General features: G+C 45.3%; 1 protein-coding gene across 3 annotated transcripts in view; it reads left to right on the top strand.

Annotated features, from left to right (window-relative positions):
- The window catches only part of LOC138754860 (E3 ubiquitin-protein ligase RNF167-like), a 166492-nt gene that overhangs the window by 81808 nt on the left and 63939 nt on the right, over positions 1-20745 (top strand). For all 3 annotated transcript variants that reach the window (XM_069919776.1, XM_069919774.1, XM_069919775.1), the window contains one exon: positions 340-433. In XM_069919776.1, the coding sequence (XP_069775877.1) occupies positions 340-433 (94 nt within the window). The remainder of the gene's footprint in view (positions 1-339; positions 434-20745) is intronic.

The raw sequence follows: 20745 nt of genomic DNA on the forward strand, positions 1-20745 counted from the left end.
GAGTTTGTATGTTTGCGCCGTGTCTCTATAGGTTTTCTCCCACCCTTCAAAATGTACCACAGATTGTAGGTTAATTGGGCAGCATGGGCTTGTGGGCCAAAGGAGCCTTTTACTGTGCTGTATGACTAAATTTAAAGTCAGTAGATCTCAACCTTTTTTTTCCACTCACTTGCCACCTTAAATGATCTCCTACTAACCTCTGTGCAACTATGGCATCCATTCTGTGGTTAGTAAGGGATTACTTATGGTGGCATGTGAGTGGAGGAAAAAAAAGGTTACGGGTCACTGGTTTAAAATTTTTGTCTGGTCTATCCCTGACTTTGTTTTTTCGTACTGCAGATAGTGAGGTGTGTGCAGTATCGACGAAGAATCCGAAGGAACCGTCTCTCCAAAGACCAGCTCAAGAAAATTCCAGTCCATAAATTCAGCAAAGGTATGGGCCCTGGGACAATTCCCACTTACGTCAGAGGCGTTCTCGGGAATGGAGGAATACAGTGGAGAGTGAGGCTTGGAAATTCTGGGAATACAGTAAACCCCCCCCAAGTATCCGGCACCTATGGGGATTGGTAGGTGCTAGGTAAGAGTGGGGGCTGGAAGAGTGGAAAAGCACATTGTGATGAGGATATGGAGAGTCTGCAGGGAGATGGAGACAGGTGGTGAGTGGCAGAGGGAGTACAACATTGGTAAATGTGAGGTTATCCACTTGGGAAGAAAAAATGGAAGATCAGAATATCATTTAGATGGCAAGTGATTGCAGTAGGCTGCTGTGAAGAAGGACATGGGAGGGTTTTTTTTTGGCCAGTTGCTTGAAGCTGCCAGTTTCTTGAATTATGGATAGCGGGTTTACTGTACTTTATTTTTGCATGATGTGGATGATTTTTTTTTTTATCTTTGGAGTTGGATAAAATTCCACTGACTTCTAAGTGAATCTTTTTGTTGGAAATTCATCTGCACGAATTGATGGTTTGCAGGTGCATCAGGCTGTCAAGAAGGCAAATGGAATGTTGGCCATTGCTGGAGGGATTGACTTTAGTAGCAGGGAGGTTCTGTTGCAACTGTACAAGGTCCTGGTGAGGCCGCATCTGGAGTACTGCGTGCATTTCTGGTCTCCTTACTCGAGGAAGGATGGACTGTCTTTGGAGGTTGTGCAGAAGAGGTTCACCAAGTTGATTCCAGGGATGAAGAGGTTGGCCTATGAGAAGAGATTGGGTCGTCTGAGACTATACTCGCTGGAATTTAGAAGAATGAGGGAGCATCTTATATAAATATATAAAATTATGAAATGCATCGATGAGGCTTTTCCCAGAGGGTGGTGAATCTAGAATTTGCTGCCCATTGAAGAGGTGGAGGTGACCTCGCTAAATATATTTAAGGTTGGATAGATTTCTACATAGCGAGGGAATTAAGGGATATGGGGAAAGGCAGGTATGTGGAGATGAGCCGATCATCAGATCAGCCCTCATCTCATTGAATGGTGGAGCAGACTGGACATGCCAAATGGCCGGCTCCTGTTCTTATTTCTTATGCTCTTGTGTTTAGTGAATTTGCTGGTTGCTTGAGATTGCGTGTTGTGTGATTGGTGCACTAGGGGGTGCCAACTTTAAAAGTTTGTGTTTCAGAATCAAAATTTATTGTCATGAACAAGGCACGAAATTCGGTGTTTATCGGCAGGATCACAGTGCAAACTTTCATATTATAACCATCTTACAACATTGCTACAAAAAGTAAAAATAATAGAGCACAAAAAGTTAGGCAGTGTTTTTGGTTCATTGATTATTCAGGAATCTGATGGCAGTGGGGAAGAAGCTGTCCTTGTGCCACTGAGTGCTCGTCTTTAGGCACCCATACCTTTTCCCCAATGGTAGCAGAGTTGTGTGCTGGTGGGGGTCTTTGAGGATAGAGGCTGCTTTTTTAAGACACCGCCTCATGTAGATGTCCTCGATGGAGTGAAGTTTGATGCCTGTGATGTCACAGGGTGAGTTAACAACCCTCTGGAATTTATTCTTGTCCTGAGAATTGGCGCCTCTATACCAGGCAGTGATGCAACCCTCCAGAATGCTCTCCATGGGACACATATAGAAGTTTACGAGAGTCTTCGGTGACATACAGAATCTCCTCAGACATCTCACAAAGAATAGCCGCAGGCGAACCTTCATTGTGATTGCATCAATGTGGAGACTCCAGGACAGATCTTGGGAGATATTGACATGGAGGAATTTGAAGTTCTTGACCTCTCTGCAACTGAGCCCTCGATAAGGACTGGGTTGTGTTCCCCTGACTTTCTCCTGAAGTCCACAATCATCTTCTTGGTTTTGCTGACGTTGAGCGCAAGGTTGTTGTCATTACACCATTCAACGAGCTGATCAATCTCCCTCCTGTACACTTCCTCATTGCCGTTTGTGATATTGTCAACTGTGGAATCATCAGTGAACTTATAGATGGCATTGGAATTGTCCCTGGCCAGAGTCATGGGTGTATAATGAGTAGAGCATTAGATGCCCTCCTCAGATGCCAATAATTTGTGCTCACAGCCAGGCCTCTGTGTCCCATGCCATTTTTCTCCTAGACCTGCCTGTGTGTCCTTCCCCTGCTCTTCAGTACCACTGTGTGTAACTTAGTTGTTTTCCAGACTTTAGCATTGGCATACTTGGTATCTTAAAGCAGCCAAGTGCACATACGTGGCCCTTCTGCCCGCAAGGGAAACAAAACCCGGCGGCACCATCTTGAAGCAGCTGCTCCGTTGCTGTGGCCATGACAAACATGGATCCAGTTCGTCTGTGTCGCAGTGTGCACCGTCACACAACCCTCCCCCCACCCAGAACCTGCTCTAGTGCATTGTTGCCCTGGGGTGCTGTGGGGTCATGCCTTTAGGTGGTCGCCCCCGGCACTTGGGCTGTGCTGGTACGATCTGCTGGCTGAGGTACAGATGTGCCAGTTTCACCCTGTCCGCTGTGAACAGTTCCTCCCTACCTGCAATGTCCAGTGTGAAAATTTTGCCAGAGTTGTGCAGGACCTTGTACAGGTCGTTGGTGGGTGGTGGGGGGTGAGGGGGGAATGCGGGCTGCGGCAGACGAATACAAAGTCTGTGGTTGATAAGTCTTTGGGGATTGTCCGTGGTGGGGGGGTGCAAACGAGGCTAACCTGTCCCGTAGGCCCTGGAACAATGCTTTCCCCTCAGTGCCTGAATCTTGGGACAGTCAGAAGAATTCGCCTGGCTGGGTTAGTGGGGCACCGTAAACCAGTTCCGCTATATTTGCATGTTGCGCATGCCGAAGGTTTTGATGGTGGTGTTGTTTGCCGCTCGGAGCGTGGGGCCTCATGGTCATGCTCGTGTCTCCAGTGTGGTTGGTGAGATGATATTATGTCATCCAGGAACCCGTGTCAACTAGAACCGTCAGCCACTAACCCTATTGGTGACACACAGAAGGCTATTGATGTGGCCAGCTGCCATGGCCATTAGCGGCGGTTGGCCTAGCCATTTTCCAGAAACGAGCAGGATTGCCTGCATTTCCATGCCTGTGCCCCCCAGTGTTGGTAATAAAAGCATCAGTTAGTGTTTGGTGCCTCTTGCAGCTTGCTGCGGCGCGGTTGTGCCTGGTTGGGGTTGGGGCGCGACACCTGGTTCATGGTGTTTCGTGCGCCACAGGACATCTGTTCTGGGCACGACCTTGCGTGGGTCCGAGAAATCCTCATCTGCCAACAGGAGCTTTATGTTGTCCGGCATCTGCTCCAGGAAAACCTGCTTAAACATGAAGCACAGCTTGTGCCCTCTGCCAGCATGAACATTTGTCCATGAGGGCAGATGGTGCTCTGTCTCCTAGGCTGTCTAGGTGCATGAGCCCAGTGGCACACTGTCATCTGGACAGGCCGAAAGTACTTAAGAGGCGTTTCTTGAGAGCTGGGTATTTACCTTCCTCTGGGGGTTTGTGTATCAGGTCGTCCACTCTGGCTGCAGTTTCTTGGTTGAGGGTGCTGACAAGGTGGTAGAAAGTTGACGAGTCGGAGGTGATCTGCCAGAGGTGGAATTGTGCTTCCACTTGCCCAAACCAAGTGCATGGGTGAAGCGTCCAGAAGGGCGGTAATTTCATATCCACTTTGTTGAGTGCTGCAGTGTCCATGATGCAGAGTCCAGAATCGTCTGGGCTCGTCGGGGTCACCCACTGTAGCGGTAGCTACAAGGGGGAAACAAGAACAGAGACCTTGCGCTGGAGTCAGTTTCATTTCCAACAGTTTATTTGAAAAAGCCCGCGCTGCCCCTTATAAGATGGCCGTCAAGTCCCGCCTCTGTATTGGCAGTGACGTAACGACGCAGCCAAGTGCACGTGCGCGGCCCCTCTGCCCATGAGGGAAGCAAAACCCGGCTGCATCTTTATGCAGCTGCCTCGCTGCCGCAGCCATGACAAACATGGAGCTGGTTCCCCTGCTTTGCCATTTGCGCCGCAACACAAGCTCAATTTTAACATTTAAGAAAAATGTGGTTAGGTACAAAAATAGGAGGTGTATGAGGGCTGTGGACTGGGTGCAGGTCAGTGGGACTGGGCAGAATAATAGTTCAGCCCTGGTTTCTGTGCTGTCATGTTTGATAGTTCTATGGTTCTAGTGCTGCTAAATCCCACATCCATTCTCAATGGGTACCATAGCTCATTTAAGGGGGTCCCAACGGAGTAGGAGGGAAACACGGAAGAAACCAACTAAATGACTGCTTCACAGGGAAGGGGGCCCAGAAACTGAACAGAGTCCTAAGGGGGCTACAGCCAAAAACAAAATTGAATGTAAATCTTAAAATTTAGACGTACAGCACAATAACGGGCCCTTCCAGCCCATAAGCCCAAGCTAACCTACAACCCCTGTGTGTTTTTGAAGAGTGGGAGGAAACTGGAACACCCGGAGGAAACCCACGCAAAAAAGGGGAGAACATAGAAACTCCTTGCAGACAACGCCGGATTCTAACCCGAGTTGCTGGCGCTGTAATAACATTCCACTAACTGCTACACTAACCCTGCTGCCTGCAATGCCTGCTCCTGGGGTAAGGATTTATAAAACCATGCCTTTAAGATTGGGGCAGTGGCGTTCCCTAAGGAACAGAGAATTTTTCATGAGGGCGTACACTGTGTGTATTGCTCTGCAGCAGTGTCCTGTGCTCATCTGTGAGTTAGTACCAGAGCCTTGTGCCACCATATTCCCCTCTCTACCTCTCGCAGGGACCGCTCCATCTGTGATTCTCTCAACCACTCCTCCCTCCCCACCATCTCCTGGTGACCACAGGAGATGCTTCACACCTCCTGCCTCACTACCATTCGGAGCTCCAGACGGTTCTTCCAAGTGAAGCAAAACCTGTGAATCTACAGGGGTTGTCGACTGCATCCGGTGCTCCCATTATGGTCTCCTCTACATCGAAGAGACTGGCTGCATACTGGGACATCGCTTCGTTGAACAACTTGGCTCTGTCTGCCGCCAGAGCATGGATCTCCCAGTGGCCGCCCATTTGAATTCCCCATCCCATTTCCTTGCCGACATGTCTGCCCATGGTCTTGTGCACTGCCAGACTAAGACCCCCCCCCCTCAAATTGGAGGAACAACACTTCATCTTCCATCTGGGCAACCTCCAACCAGATGGCATTAACTAATTTACCCAGTTTCCATGAAACCCCCCCCCCCCTCATTTTCATCCTCTGTCTCTTCCCCCAGTTTATGTGCTTGCTCTCTCTCTCTCTCTCTCTCTCTCCCTCCCTCCCCTTTTCCCTCTGTCTTCTTTCACAGAGCCAAAATCAATTCTCACCTTTCCTCTTATCATAAACAATTAACACCTTTTGCCTGTTGGTCTGGACTCCTCCCCCAGCTACTCTTTCCCCCTTTCTCTCCCCAGTCTTTATTCAAATGTCTGCTTGCTTTTCGCTTATACCTTGAAGGGCTCAGGCCCGAAATGCCTGTCAAATATCTTTACCTCCTATGGAAGCTGTGAGACTGGCTGAAATCCTCTAGCATTTCTGTGTGTTTTACTACCATCACCAGCATCTGCAGGCTTACTCCACTATAACACTTCACCCAATACCCAGCCACTGTTCCACCAGTTCACCCACCATTCCTCCTAGCTCCACGTTGTGACAGGCTGAGATGACCATAGATGAATGGCATCCCAAGTTCAAGGGGTTGTTTCACCAGAAACAGGTAGATGGCCACACCCTCTGATGCTTTATAAGTTAAAGGAGTAGACAGGAGATTAAGAAGGGAATTTTTTCCAAGGGTGGTTGAAATCCGCAGTGCATTAAAAGCACAGCAGATCTTGCAGCATCCACAGGAGGTAAAGCTTTATGTATATACGGTATACTTCCAATTAACAGAAAACCGATCAACCAGGATTCCAAATATTCAAAAGTTTTCTCGGGGGTGACGTGATATCACAATTTGAAAAAAAGTTGGAATTTTTTTTAACCCACCCACCCACTGTGCTCAAGTGGGGGTACCGCGAATCAGTTTTACAAAGGAGACATTTGTCCACAGGAAAGGATGGAGCAGATTATTTATTTATGCCATGAGTTACTGTAGCTTGGTGATAAATTGCACTGTGGTATTCTCAGAATTTGAATTGAATACCACACTCTCTCCCCCCGCTGGCCTGCCTGAGCTTGTGCTCTCTCCCCACTCATCTGCCCGAATGGCGCTGCCGCTCTCTCCCTGCTCGCCTGCCTGCCCGAGACACTCCCTCTGTCAAATACCCTTTCAGCGGGGTTGCTGAAATTCTGCTGGATTTGCCCTGTGCAGTCTCCTACCACTTACAGATGAGGTGAGAGCTCAGGCTCCCAGGCAGGATGGGTGATGACAGTTGGGAGGTGTTGGGGGGTCGGCGTTTGTGTGGGGAGGCATCAGAAGATATATTTCTTCCTCAAACCTCCTGTGTGGGAGAATATTGGCAAAAGCTGTCAGCAGGTGGAGCTCTTGTCCTGCAATAGACTTTTTTTGTAATTATTTATTGCACTATGAACCATATCAACCAATTGATTTACAGATGCATCTCTTTAAATATTCACAGTGATATTTTCTTTTATTTTCCCCCATTCCTCCCTTCCCCTTCCCACCCCCCTCCAAAAACAGTAAATAATGAACATATAAAATACAATAAAACAATATCTTTAAACAAAAGAATACAAACAAAAAAGACATATCATCTACTTATTCACATTAAATCTGATCGTGTTTATCTTCTTATCATTTTAGGTGGTAGTGGTCCGAGGCCTGCTCTTTCTGTTATGTTCCATGTATGGTTTCCAGGTTTTTTCAAACATTGTAACTTTGTCTTTTAAACTATATGTGATTTTTTTTCCCAATGGGATACACTTAAACTTCGTTATATATTCTGTTAATGTTTATAGTCATATAGTCCAACGTGGCCATCTTATATCTTTATTTTCACTTCTTTTCCGCCTCTTCACCACCTCCATCCCCTTTTTGTCCCATTACAGTTTTTTAAGTTTTCCTTTTTAATCTCAATATATGACAACGCACTTAAGACATGAAATACCCCAACAATCTGGTTACACAGGTTATACACCACACCCCAAAAGTTAAATAAATGGGTCCCAACAGTTTCAGATAGATGTTTTCGCTGTAAGAAGGAAACGGGAACAACGGTATATGAAATTTGGGCATGTGAGAAAGTGAAAAAATTTTGGGAAGATCTAAATCAGGTATTAAATAAAATCACAAAAAGCAACATACCAAAAAATCCAGAGATCTTTCTTCTAAGTAATATAAGAAGTAAAGAACTTGGACTTGATTTGTTTGAAGCACAAAAAAGATTTATTATGATAGCCTTAGCTGTAGCAAAAAAATGTATAATGTCAACCTGGAAATCAGAAGAGAGCCTGAGAGTACAGCAATGGTACATAAAAATGAATAAATGTATTCCATTGGAAAAAATAACATATAATTTAAGAAATAACATCACAGTATTCGAACAAATTTGGGAACCGTACATGAAACACAACAGAGAAGTCCTACCGCGGACCTCCACCACCTAAAATGACAGAATGAGAAGACGAAATGAACTGACCCAGTGTGTAAAAGTAGATGACACGATTTTCTTGTTGATTTTCATTGTGTGATGACATTGTTTAATGGGTTTAATGTATTGTATATGTTGAACGTTTACAGGGTGGGGAGGAGGGTGGGAAGGAGGAAGGGAAGGGAGGGGGGGGGAAAGGGGAGAAAATGCCACTGTGTATATTCAAGAGGGAAATGTTTATGTGTATTTTGATCAATATGGTTCACAGTGTGAAAAATAAATAATTTTAAAAAATCCCTACAATCCCCACAAGCAATAACCCTTTAACCCCAAATGAACCTCCCTTCCTTGGATTGCCCCTTGTCCCTTGATGGCAACCACAACTCCCCTTTCCATTCGGTTTGCGAACTTACTCGCAGTGACCATTATTCTCCCCCCCCCCAGAGAACACTATTTTCCTATACATATAACAAAGCTCTCTTATTTTCCCCCCTTTTTCCCCTTCTCTTATCCATCTTTAAATCTTTATATATATATTATCTTTACATTTTTACATATTTTTGTATATTTTCTTGCTGGTCATCCTTCTTGTCACTCCTCCTCCTCTCCTCCTGTCCTGCAAATGTTCAGCAAATTCTTAGGTTTTCTTTGGGTCCGAGAACAATCTATTCCTTTCCCCAGGAATAAATACTTTGAGTACTGCTGGTTGTCTTAATATAAAGTTATAACCTTTCTTCCATAAGATTGTTTTCGCCATGTTGAATTCCTGCCTCTTCTTTAAAAGTTCGAAGCTTATGTCCGGGTAAAAAAATTTTTTTTTTCCCTTATATACCAACAGCTTATTATCTTTTCTAACCTTCTTTCTTGCCTGCTCCAGTATGTTTTCCCTTGTCGTATATCTTAGAAGTTTTACCAATATGGATCTCGGATTTTGATGTGGTTGCAGTTTCGGTGCTAGTGCTCTATGCGCCCTTTCAATTTCTATTTCTTCATGTGAATGTGTCGTTCCTAGCACTTTCGGGATCCATCCTTTTATAAATTCCTTCATATTTGACCCTTCTTTGCCTTCTTTCAGGCCCACTATTTTTATGTTGTTTTGCCTACTGTAGTTTTCCAATACGTCAATTTTTTGTGACGATAAATCGTGTGTCTCTTTAAATTTTTTTTCGCTCTCTTCCAACTTCCCTCTGAAATAATTTATCTCCATTTCTACAGCAGCTTCTTGTTCCTCCACATTTTCTACTCTTTTCCCTATTTCAATCATGACCATTCTGTCTTCAGCTCTTTTCATTTTTCTTTTGATTGAACTAAATTCTAATGATAGCCATTCTTTTAATGACCTCATTTGTTCTTTGAAAAAGGCTTTATCTAAACTTTGTCCTTCTATTTTACCTTCCTCTTTCCTTTGAAATTCTTTGTCTTCTTCCTCCTCTTCTTCTGTGTCTGTATCTATGTCTGTGTCATCTTCTTCTCTTCCCTGTATCTGTGTATCTTCATCCTTCTTTGGTGAGCTGCTTCTGTATCCTTGCTGGGCCTCCAGCTGCTCTGTCTCCTGCTGTTGGGCCTCCAGCTGCTGTTGGGGCCCCTGCTGCAGACTGACTCATTGCTGGGCCCCCTGCTGCAGGCTGACCCGCTGCTAGGCCCCCTGGCACAGGTCGTCCCTCTGTCGGTCACCCCGTTGCCACTCACCCTCTTTCAGCCCTTCATTCTCTTTCTCACCACTCTTTTCTTCTTTCTTGCTTACTTCCCCCAGCCGAACACCCCGATACTGGACGTCTCTCAGCTGGCCGCTCCGCAGCTGGCCGCTCCTCAGCTGAATCCCCCTCCCTCCGGCGTTAACCTTTTCTTTTACTTGCGCAACTCTTTGCGCATGCGCAGTTGCACACCCCTTCTTGGCTCTGAGAGCCATTTTTGAAGTCCACCGGTTGGGAGGACACCGCTCCTCTGGGGACTCACCAACACCGGAGATTGGCCGCTCTTCTCCACGGTGGCTCTCTGCTGCGACATGCAGGTAAGGCCTTCTTCTTTCTTCTCCAGTGATTTTCTTTCTTTCCTTTTCTCTGTTATTTTTACTTTTTATCTTTTGGGTGCCATCTTCTGTCTCTTCTCTGTAACTTTATCTTTCTCTTCCTGTATTTTATGTTTATTCAAACTTTTTTTTTCTTTTCTTTGGAGAGGGCTGTTTCCACTTGAGCAGCCACTCCTCCATCACGTGACTCCCCTCCGTCTTACCATAGACTTGAGGAAATAGCATTACATCCTTTTAATTTAGAAGTACAGTATGGTAAGGGGCCCTTTTGGCCCTCAACCCTGTGCCACTACATTACACACAATTAACCTACACCCCCCGCCCCCAGTACATTTCGAACGGTGACAGGAAACCGCAGCACCCAGAGGAAACCCATGCAGACACGAGGAGAGTGTACAAACTCTTCACAGTCAGCGTGGGATTTCAACCCCAGTATCACACTAATTATCACATTCACCATGCTTCTTATAAACTGACTGCTTTCTACCTTTAAATCCTCCTAACATTTTCTTTACGCTGTAAATATTGCCCAGTGTCAAAACGTGTGAGAGGAGAGAACACCTGAATATGCCAGTTTTTAATAAGGTTCAAGGTTCCTTTTCTTGTCACGTAATAATACATTAACAAATATGTTATACTTTAACTTTGGGCTGCCGAAAGGCAGGCAAAAAGTCTCCATTAGTATTAGCCTGCCCCTTACAGTATGAGAGAGAAGCAAAAGCGAGTCCTTTCAGAGACACTGAGTGTCCGAGAATTCACCCCCAGCACTCCTGCAGCCACACAGACTCCTGTTCGATCCATCGGCTGACCGAGCTCCAGACGCCATACCTCCTACAGGATCAGTATGCCTTCAGCACCCAAAGCCCTTTGGGAGCCCTTCTCGCTGTCAAAATCCTCTCAAATCCCATTTCCGGCACCTGCTTCCCATGAGTCATTGTCCAGCAGCCTCTGGAGGTTCCCCGACTGCGTTGCCCGCAGCCTGTGTGGGTCCTTTAGCCCCTTGGTGGAACGCTGCCATGGGTCATGGTTCCTTAGGATCATCTCCTCTGCTTCTCCTCATCCAGCTGCTGTTTCCCTAGAGTCTGCAACCTCTCATGGCCTCTGCCAAGCACAGGCACCGCTGTCTTGGGCACAGACCTTGCGGTTGCAGGATTTTACTTACAAACAGGCCATTTAAAGCCTATGTTGAGCCTTCTGCATCAAGAACTTATAGTAGGACCCTGCGGAGCAGTGTTGTGTCTCCACTCTCCTAGTCCACACTAGCAGCAATGCTACCGTTACAGCAGCTCCCAAAGCACCGACAATTTTTTTTTGCCACCTGTGATAGCCGCACAGGCCCTTCAGCCCTTGATGTTGTGCTGACCTATATATACCTAACAAAAGCAAACTAAACCTTCCCGACCATCCATGTGTCTGTCTTCAATGCTCCTATTGTACCAGCCTCCTCCACCAATATCTGTAAAAAATAATGTTGTCCCTTCACTTTGTACAGATGCCCTTTGCTGTTTGCTATTCCTTCCCTGAGGGAAAAGGTGTCGCCTGTCTATGCCTCTCAGGATCTTATGGACCTCTATTAAGTCACCTTTCATCCGTTTTCGCTCCAAAGAGTCCTCACTCTGCTAACCTTGCCTTGTAAGACATTTTCCAATCCAGGCAACATCCTGGTAAATCTCCTCTGCGCCCTCTCCACGGCTTCCACATCCTTCCTGTAATGAGGTGACCTGAACTGGAGTGGAATGGAATGCTCATGATGAGTATTATTAGGCAGTTTCCTGTTTAGCAATGCAAGCATGGTGACTGAACCTATCCTGCAGAGGGCAGACGTACTTTGCCTATTGAAGTCAATTAACTCCTTGAGGAGTAGGAGTGGAGCCTGTGTGTTTCAGCACCTGACAGGTTCAGAATCAGAATTTACTGTCGTGAATGAGTCATGAAACTCGGTGTTTTGCAGCAGCATCCTAGGGCAAACATTCATATTATAACCATTTTACAACATTACTATAAAAATAATAATAGTGCGTGAAAAGTAAGGCAGTGTCTGTGGTTCATTGGTTATTTAGGAATCTGATGGCCGTGGGGAAGAAGCTGTCCTTGTGCCGCTGAGTGGTCGTCTTCAGGCTCCTGTACCTTTTCCCTGATGGTAGCAGAGGGCATGGCCTGGGTGGTGGGGACTTTGAGGTTAGAGGCTGCTTTTTTAAGACACTGCCTCGTGTCAATGTCCTCATTGGAGTGCCTGTGATTTTGCAGGCCGAGTTAACAACTCTGCATTATATTCTTGTCCTGAGAGTTGATGCCTCCATACCAGGCAGTGATGCAACCAGCCAGAATACACTCCACGATCCACTTGGAGAAGTTTACCAGAGTCTTTGGTGATGTCCTGAATCTCCTCACAAAGTCTAGCTGCTGGCGAGCCTTCTTAGTGGTTTCATCAACATGGAGGCTCCAGGACAGATCCTCGGAGATGTTGACACCCAGGAGTTTGAACTTCTTGACCCTCGTCTCGCCGTGACTGAGCCCTGGACAAGGGCTGGGTTGTGTTCCCCTGACTTCCTCCTGAAGTCCAGAGGAAATATTTAGATTATTAAACTTATCACAATCTACAGCAGCCATTCCCAACAGGGCTGAACAGTCCCCCTCTTGGGCCACAAAGCACATTTTTAGGGGGTGGGGGGGCCACGGACTGAAAACTTAAAATATCTTTTTTTATGTAGTCAGTAGAAGAGAAGTACAGAAGAAACCAACTAACCACTAGTGTAGTGGTTTGCACAACTCTGTTACATTGTTAGCAACCAGGATTCAAATCCACCACTGTCTGCAAGGAGTTTGTAACCTTCTCCCTGTGTCTGCGTGGGTTTTATCTGGGTGTTCCAGTCTCCTCCCATTGTCCAATAAACCTACCGGGCGGGGCTTGTAGGTCAATTGGACGACATGGGCTTCTGGGTTGGAAGGGCCTGTGTGTCCAAATTAAAAATTAAAATTAAACTTGCTGCCTCACAGGGACGCAGGTGAGCAGAGTTTTTAGGGGGCTAAAGCCAAAAAAAAGGTTGACACTGCTGGTCTAAAGCATACTCTGGGGTGTAAGAATTATTGTTAAACCAAAAGCATTAGCATTCCAGCAGTGGGGCATGGTTAGTGCGATGCCAGTGACCCGGGTTCAAATCCACCACTATCTGTAACGAGGTTGTACATTCTCCCCACGACCTTCTTGGGTTTTTCTGGGAGCTCCATTTTCCTCCCACTCTCCAAAAGCATCCGGAGTAGCACAGGTTTCAATGACTGGATTCAGCTTCTCCCATGTTGTCATTTTTTTAAAAAACTAAAATATTGCCTTTGTGTTTGATATTATAAAGCTTAATTGAACTCACCTCAACTAAAGTTCTGGCCTCAGTTTCTGCTAACGAGGGCCCAGAGTCAGAAACCTCACCTCATCCAACAGTTGCATTGGTTCTGATTTCAAACCGGTGAAAGGGGATGGTGCAGAGACAAAAACAATTGCTGGATTTTGGTTAAGTGGGTGGACAGTGTGCTGCGCCTGTCCACGAGAGAGCGGAAGAATCTGACGGGGAAATGGTGCTGGAAGGGGGTAGAGCCAGTGAGGAGAGAAGGGGAGAATTGATTCCAGCACTGGCAGCCTTTATGACTGCCAATCCCACACTGCGTGACTCACCTTCCTTCACCTGGCCCCTTTGTGTATTGTGCCTCTCTGGCATCTGCCACTCTACTGCCTCTCTTGAGTTTTTGATCCTATCCTCTTCACACTGGCTTCACCCCTACATCTTTCTGGCATCGATGAAGTGCTCCAGCTTGAAATGTCGACTACGCTTCTCCCACTGATGCGGCCTGACCTGCTGAGTTCCTCCAGCAAAAAACATCCCGGTGTGCCTCCTCTGCGCCCCCTCCACAGCCATTACATCCTTGTAGTGACTAATACAGCATGATTTTCAAATGTAGCCTCTGCAGTAAAGTTGTAAAATGTCTCAATTCTTGTATTCTTTTATTTTTCCAAAGAATTTAGACATGCAGCACGGTAACAGCCCCTTCTGGCCCTTAAGGCTGTGCTGCCCAAATGTGCCAATTAACCTATAACCTCCATACGATTTTGAAGGGTGAGAGTAAACCAGAGCACACAGACACGGAAAATGTCCAGACTCCTTCCAGACAGCAGTGGTTCGAACCCGGGTCACTAGCGCTATAATAGTGTGCTAACCATTCCCAATTTGCTGCCTTCTCTGCCTAATCAACCGTGACTGCGATTTTCAGGGAACTATGGAATTAGACACATGGGCCTGTCTATTCATTAGCATTCCCTTGTGCCCTACCATTTAACATACATGTCCCACCCCCATTTGACTTTCCAATCTGAAGAACCTTGCAATTGCTGGGATTAACCGGCACGGTTAGTGCCACACTGCCACAACACCAGTGACCTGAGTACAAAACCGCCACTGTCATGTTCTCCCCGAGTCTGCGTGGGTTTCCTCCAGGTGCTCTGGTTATCTCTCACGTTCCAAAAGGGTTGATTGGTCACACGGGTCTAATTGGGCAGAGTCGGCTTGTGGGCCTCTCGGGGTTTTTGCTATGTTAAACCTTTAAATTAAAAATTATATCTGCCATCGCTGCCCAACTTTCAATCTGATCTATATCCTGTTGTAGCTTTGGACAACCATCCTTGCTGTATGTAATCTCTCACAGGAACTTGAAAGTATTAACGCTCTTCACTGCCATCCCATCAATGAGTACAGTGAAACCCTTGACATGTAGCACCTTCAGGAGGTAGATGCTGGATAAGTGAATTTTCCATTTGCTTGAGGTTGAGTGTGTCATGGACTGGCAAGCTAACGGTGAGGTGCGCCAATTTTAAGCTTTTGTATCTTTTACCTATTTATTTTCTGCAATATTTTTTATGCCAGTTACTTGAGGCTGCCGGTTGCTTGAATTTCGGATAACAAGGATTTTATTGTACACATGGTTGGCGTAGCGGTTAGTGCAACACCTTTGCACTAGCAATTGGAACTGGGGTTCGAATCCCGCACTGTCTGTAAGGAGTTTGTACGTTCTTCCCATGTCTGTGTGAGTTTTCCCTAGGGGGGCTCAGGTTTCTTCCCATTGTTTTAACGTACAGGGGGAGGGGGGGTAGGTTAATAGAGTGTAAATTGGACGATATGGGCTCGTGGGTGAAAATGGCCTACGTGCTGTGTGTCTAAATTTAAAAAAAAATTGTTTGTGGTTCCTCTGCCTCCTTTGCTAAAGTCCACAATAAGCTCCTTACTGCCAGGATTACTCCACCAAGAGCTGGTACGTTCTTGATAAGATGAGTGATGTGACGCGCCCAGAAGACCCCAAAACCCAGCAGCAATAGAAATTCACCAAAACAAATGGTTACTTAAACAAAAGTTGCTTTTAATGATCTTTAAACATGAAAACAGTATCAAACTCTTAACTTATTACTATCAACTTAAATTAACCTGATCCCCTTCTAATTCTAAGCGCACATGTAAGTAATGTGTATATAAATTCAGAAAAGTTCACAGTCAAATCTCACTTCTCAGTCCTCCAAGTTCACCGGTATCAGGCAATTCTTATTCTGTGCACAGAATTTAACATCTATGAATCTTCAACAGGCTTTGGTGCTTGAAAGGTAAATGGTTACCGCTCAGGAAGGTTCTTGCCAGTTTTTTGGAAACAAACTGATTACTTTCGATCAGCCACTTCAGTGTCTTGCCGAAGAAACTTGCTCCATTGGGGTTTTCCAGATGATAACCTCTTTCTTTCAGGTCACCACAGAGTTCCTTTTCTGTTTTCCTTATCTCAGGTGGAACATTGTGTAGCCAGCCATCTCCTCTTGTATGGACCATAAGGGCTTTGAACAGGCTGAACTCAAACTCACAACCCATCTTCAAAATGGGGTTCTTCCACAAGCTTTCCAGCTTGTCCTGTTCCAGTCCCAGCTGCTGCTGAACTGTAGAACTGAATTCTCTCTCTCTCTCTCTCTCTTGCTCACAGAGAAAACCACATGACCCTCGTAAAACAGCAAACCAGACTTAGACTGCAGTCTTCTGAGTCCGTTCATCTGTTGGCTTCCAAAACAATAATCCATTACTCCACAGTGTGTCCAATTATCACCTACTAGTGAAGACTCTATATTCATTCTTCAAAGTTTTTGCAAAGGCACTCGGAGCCTGGACTGTCTGGCTTGAGCCAAGTTCTTGCATTTTAAACGAGATCTGTTTTGAAGTGTTTGTATTTGTTTGTGACCTAAAACCCCCACAATTTATCTCCTTTAAAATATATCTATATACAATATAAAATATAACATAATCCGTCACAGTGGGCTACTGTACTAATAATTCTATGATTTTACAAGAGAGTAGCACATTCATACCCACGCTCCTGTTCAGCTCCGAATCATGGGTCCTCTACTGGCATCACCTATGGCTCCTAGAACGCTTCCATCAGCGCTGTCTCCGCTCCATCCTCAACATTCATTGGAATGACTTCATCACCGACATCGAAGTACTCGAGCTGGCAGAGTCCGCAAGCAGCATATTCATGCTGCTGAAGACCAACTGCGCTGGGTGGGTCACGTCTCCAGAATGGAGGACCATCGCCTTCCCAAGATCGTGTTCTATGGCGAGCTCTCCACTGGCCACCGAGACAGAGGTGCACCAAAAAAGAGGTACAAGGACTGCTTAAAGAAATCTCTTGGTGTCTGCCACATTGACCACCCCCAGGGGGCTGATATCGCCTCCAACCGTGCATCTTGGCGCCTCACAGTTCGGCGGGCAGCAACCTCCTTTGAAGAAGACCGCAGAGCCCACCTCACTGACAAAAGACAAAGGAGGAAAAACCCAACACCCAACCCCAACCAACCAATATTCCCTTGCAACTGCTGCAACCGTGCCTGCCTGTCCCGCATCGGACTTGTCAGTCACCAACGAGCCTGCAGCAGACGTGGACATACCCCTCCATAAATCTTCGTCTGCGAAGCCAAGCCAAAGAAAAAAAAGCACATTCAAGAGAACCCTTCAGAAAAGATTTTGTTTTAAATAATCATTGGTTAAAATGAACTGGGACGAATCGAGGACAAGAGAGCACAACTTCAGGATTGAAGGGTGCCCCCTTTAAAACAGGAATTTCCTAAGCCAGCGCGTGGTGAACCTATGGAATTTGCTGCCACGGCAGCAGCGGAACCCAGGTTGTTGGGTGTATTTAAAGGCTCAGGTTGATGGCTATCAAAGGTTACGTATGGGGAGAAGGCAGGCGAGTGGGGCTGATGCAGAATGGATTAGCTCATGATGGAATGGCTGAATGGACACGACGGGTTGAATGGCCTACCTCTGCTGCTAGATTTTATGGTTTGATGAAGATATTCTGGAGATGTTGAGTGCTGTGAAAGAACGTCTGACCAGTAATATTTAAATTGAGAGGAAGTTGAGAGAAGATCCTTGAGTGGAAACATTAACAGTATGGAAACTGAACAGTAAATATTTGACTCATGAGAACCCCTCATCCTCTTAATATGTAAAGTTTAATTTTGAAACTAAGGTATCAGTGCATTAGGCGAGTAATTGTGGTGGACCTAGTTATCAACTTTGGCTTTTCCTGTCTGTGTCAGCACCATTGGTGCACTGCATGCGGTGTGAAGTCAATGCCTGTGGTGCACTCTGCCTGAAAGGAGAGAAACAAATGAGCAGTTGCAGTTTAATTAGCAATAAGACTTTGTCCGCTGTCAACAACCTCTCTCGCTGACTGCAGGCATCAGAGTACTCAAATTATTTTCAGCGCTCACTAGCAGAATTGTTAAAAAAAAATCATGTGGTCATCATATTGAGATATTCTTGGGCTCCTTCGTCACGATTGACCATGGGTAGTGTGCCTCTGGTAGTCACTGGTTTGTTTAGCAGCATCGACTGTGGCTATGGAGGCCGAATCTGGAACAGCAGGCTCTGCCGCAGTTGCTACAACTATAGGGCTGTCCGCTGTGCTCTTTGCTTAGCTCTCTGCTCTTCAAACTGGCACAAGATCAAGCTCTCGCCTTGTCTAGTGTTGGTGAAGAGTACCTCGCCATTTGTTGTGGTCATCTGCTGTATCCTCCCAACACTCACTGTTGATATTTAAGGCTCTCATGTTGTGCTTGAAGAGGTCCTTGAAGCGAACCACCATTCCTCTTGCCTATTGCCAGTTCCCTGTAGAGGATGTCTTTTGGCAGTCTACCTACCATTTTTCATGCGATGGACGTGGCCCAATCAGCACAGTCTGTGTTATCGTAAAAGTGTGAAATATTAGACTCATGCAAATCAGTTAATTCTCCATTCAAACGGTTGAAATTGAAACACATTCATCCTTGAAAACAATGTCAAAGCTTCTTAGAACAAATGTATTTGATACATTTCTGCCATCTGACCCATCCAGATTCAATAACCAAAGATATCGGAGCAGAAGTAGGCTATTCGGCCCTTCGAGTCTTCTCTGCCATTCCGTCATGACCTGATCAGTTGGCATAATGCTGTAACACTGACAGTGATGGGGACCAGGGTACGAATCTGGCAATGTCTGTAAGGAGTTTGTACATTCTTCCCGTGTCTGCGTGGGTTTTCCCCAGGGTCTTCGGTTTCCTCCCACCCTCCAAAATGTACCAGAGTTGTAGGTTAATTGGGTGGCACAGGCTCATGGGTCAGAAGGGCCTGTTGCTGTGCTAAATGTCTACATTTTTTTTTAAAAGTAAAAGATGCCTACCTGTGCATTTGCCTGCAGTTGACCCTTCTAAACTTTTCCTGTCCGTTAACCAGTCTAAATGTCTTTAAACCTTCCATGATTGATGTAACTTTCAAAAAATTGTATAGATTGGAGATTAAATGTTTTAAAGATTTATTTGTCGAGGGGAGTCTCACTTCCTTTGAACAACTTTCAGTTAAATATGGTCCATAAAATACTCATTTTTCTTGTTATCTACAGATTAGAGATTTTGTACAATCTCAATTACATACATTTCCTCAGAGGACTGATAAGAATTTAATTGATGTAATTTATAATTTACAGCCTTTGCATAATGGTTCAATATCTAACATTTATGGTACGTTGTTGGGAATAAGAGAGGCTTCCTCAGATAAAATTTAAAGAGCCTGGGAACAGGACCCAGAGCTTTTAATTTCTGAAGAAACTTGGAATGTAATTTTCAAATTGGTTAATAGCTCGTCTTTATGTGCCCATCACTCTCTCCTACAATTTAAAGTAGTGCATAGGCTCACATGTCCAATGTCAAATTATCTCATTTTTATGTAGATGTTTCTCCTCGTTGTGATAAATGCCACCATGGAAAAGCTTCATTAATTTGTATGTTCTGGACGTGTTAGAATCTTGAGAAATATTGGATAGAAGTATTTCAAACTTTCTCTGCATCCAATGACCTGCTCCCGCAGCCGCCCATGACAACAAATTCCAGAGGTTCACCACTGTCTGGTTAAAAAAGATGCCTCCACATCTCTGTTTTAAATGGGTGCCCTTCAATCCTGACGTTGTGCTCTCTTGTCCTCACTTGTAGAATTGAAATGGATTAGCATTACATAACCACAAATAGTATCATGAGCTGTTGCTTCATCATATGTGGGTAGAACATAGAACACAATGTTGTGCCGACCCATATATCCCTACCGGGAAAAAAAACTAAACCCTACCACATATCCCTCTATTTTGCTTTCATTCATGTGATTGTCTAAGAGTCTTTTAAATGCCCCTAATGTTCCAGCCTCCACCACCACTCCTGGCAAGGCATTCCAGGTGCCCACAACTCTCCCTCTTTAAAAACGTACCCCTGACATCTCCATTAAACTTTCCTCCCTTCACTTTGTACAGGTGTTCCCTCGTGCTGCTATTCCTGCCCTGGCAAAAAGGCGATGGCTGTCCACATTATGTGTGCCTCTCAGAGTCTTGTAGACCTCTATTAACTCACTTCTCATCCTTCACTTCAAATAAAAACAACCCCAGCTCTGCGAACCTTGCCTCATAAGACATATTTTCCAATTCTGGTCAATCTCCTCAGTACCCTCTCCACAGCTTCTGCATCCTTCCTGTAACGAGGTGACCAGAACTGAACACAATATCCTGTGTGATCTCACCAGAGATTTATAAAGCTGCAACATGACCTCACGACTGGTCGGATTTTCTCCTGTGGGTTTCTTTCCCTCTTCATCAGCTACACTTCAGCCCTGTTGCCACCACTTTCTCAAGCAGGAGTTCAAACATCAAAAAAAAAGATTAATTCTGCAAACGTTAGATGCTTGATATATGAATACTTCCTGAAGATTGGCCTCTCACTACTGATGGTGAGATTTGGCACCTCATCCACATGGTCCCTATGCACTTATACCATTTGGGGAAAGTTGAAGAAGGCATGAACACGCTGATCCTAACGGCATACATAGGATTATTAAATTGATAGCTCTTTAAATAATTAAGGACAAACTATTGCATTGCAAACTTGTCAGGGAGCTTCACATGGACAATTGGGTTCCAAAAATTTTTTGGATAACTGAAGACTTTGGATAATCTGATTTTCGGATAATTAGAGTTGTTCTTTCCCATTTCTTAAGATTCTGTGGATTTTCTCTACAATAATATTGGTGGTACAGTACAACTCCAATTATCCGAAAATCAGATTATCCAAAGTCCTCAGTTAACTGAAAATTTTTTGGGCCTTGAAGTGACGTCTGTTCGA

Source organism: Narcine bancroftii, chromosome 2 (assembly GCF_036971445.1).
Source record: "Narcine bancroftii isolate sNarBan1 chromosome 2, sNarBan1.hap1, whole genome shotgun sequence".
NCBI classification, from domain to species: Eukaryota; Metazoa; Chordata; class Chondrichthyes; order Torpediniformes; family Narcinidae; genus Narcine; species Narcine bancroftii.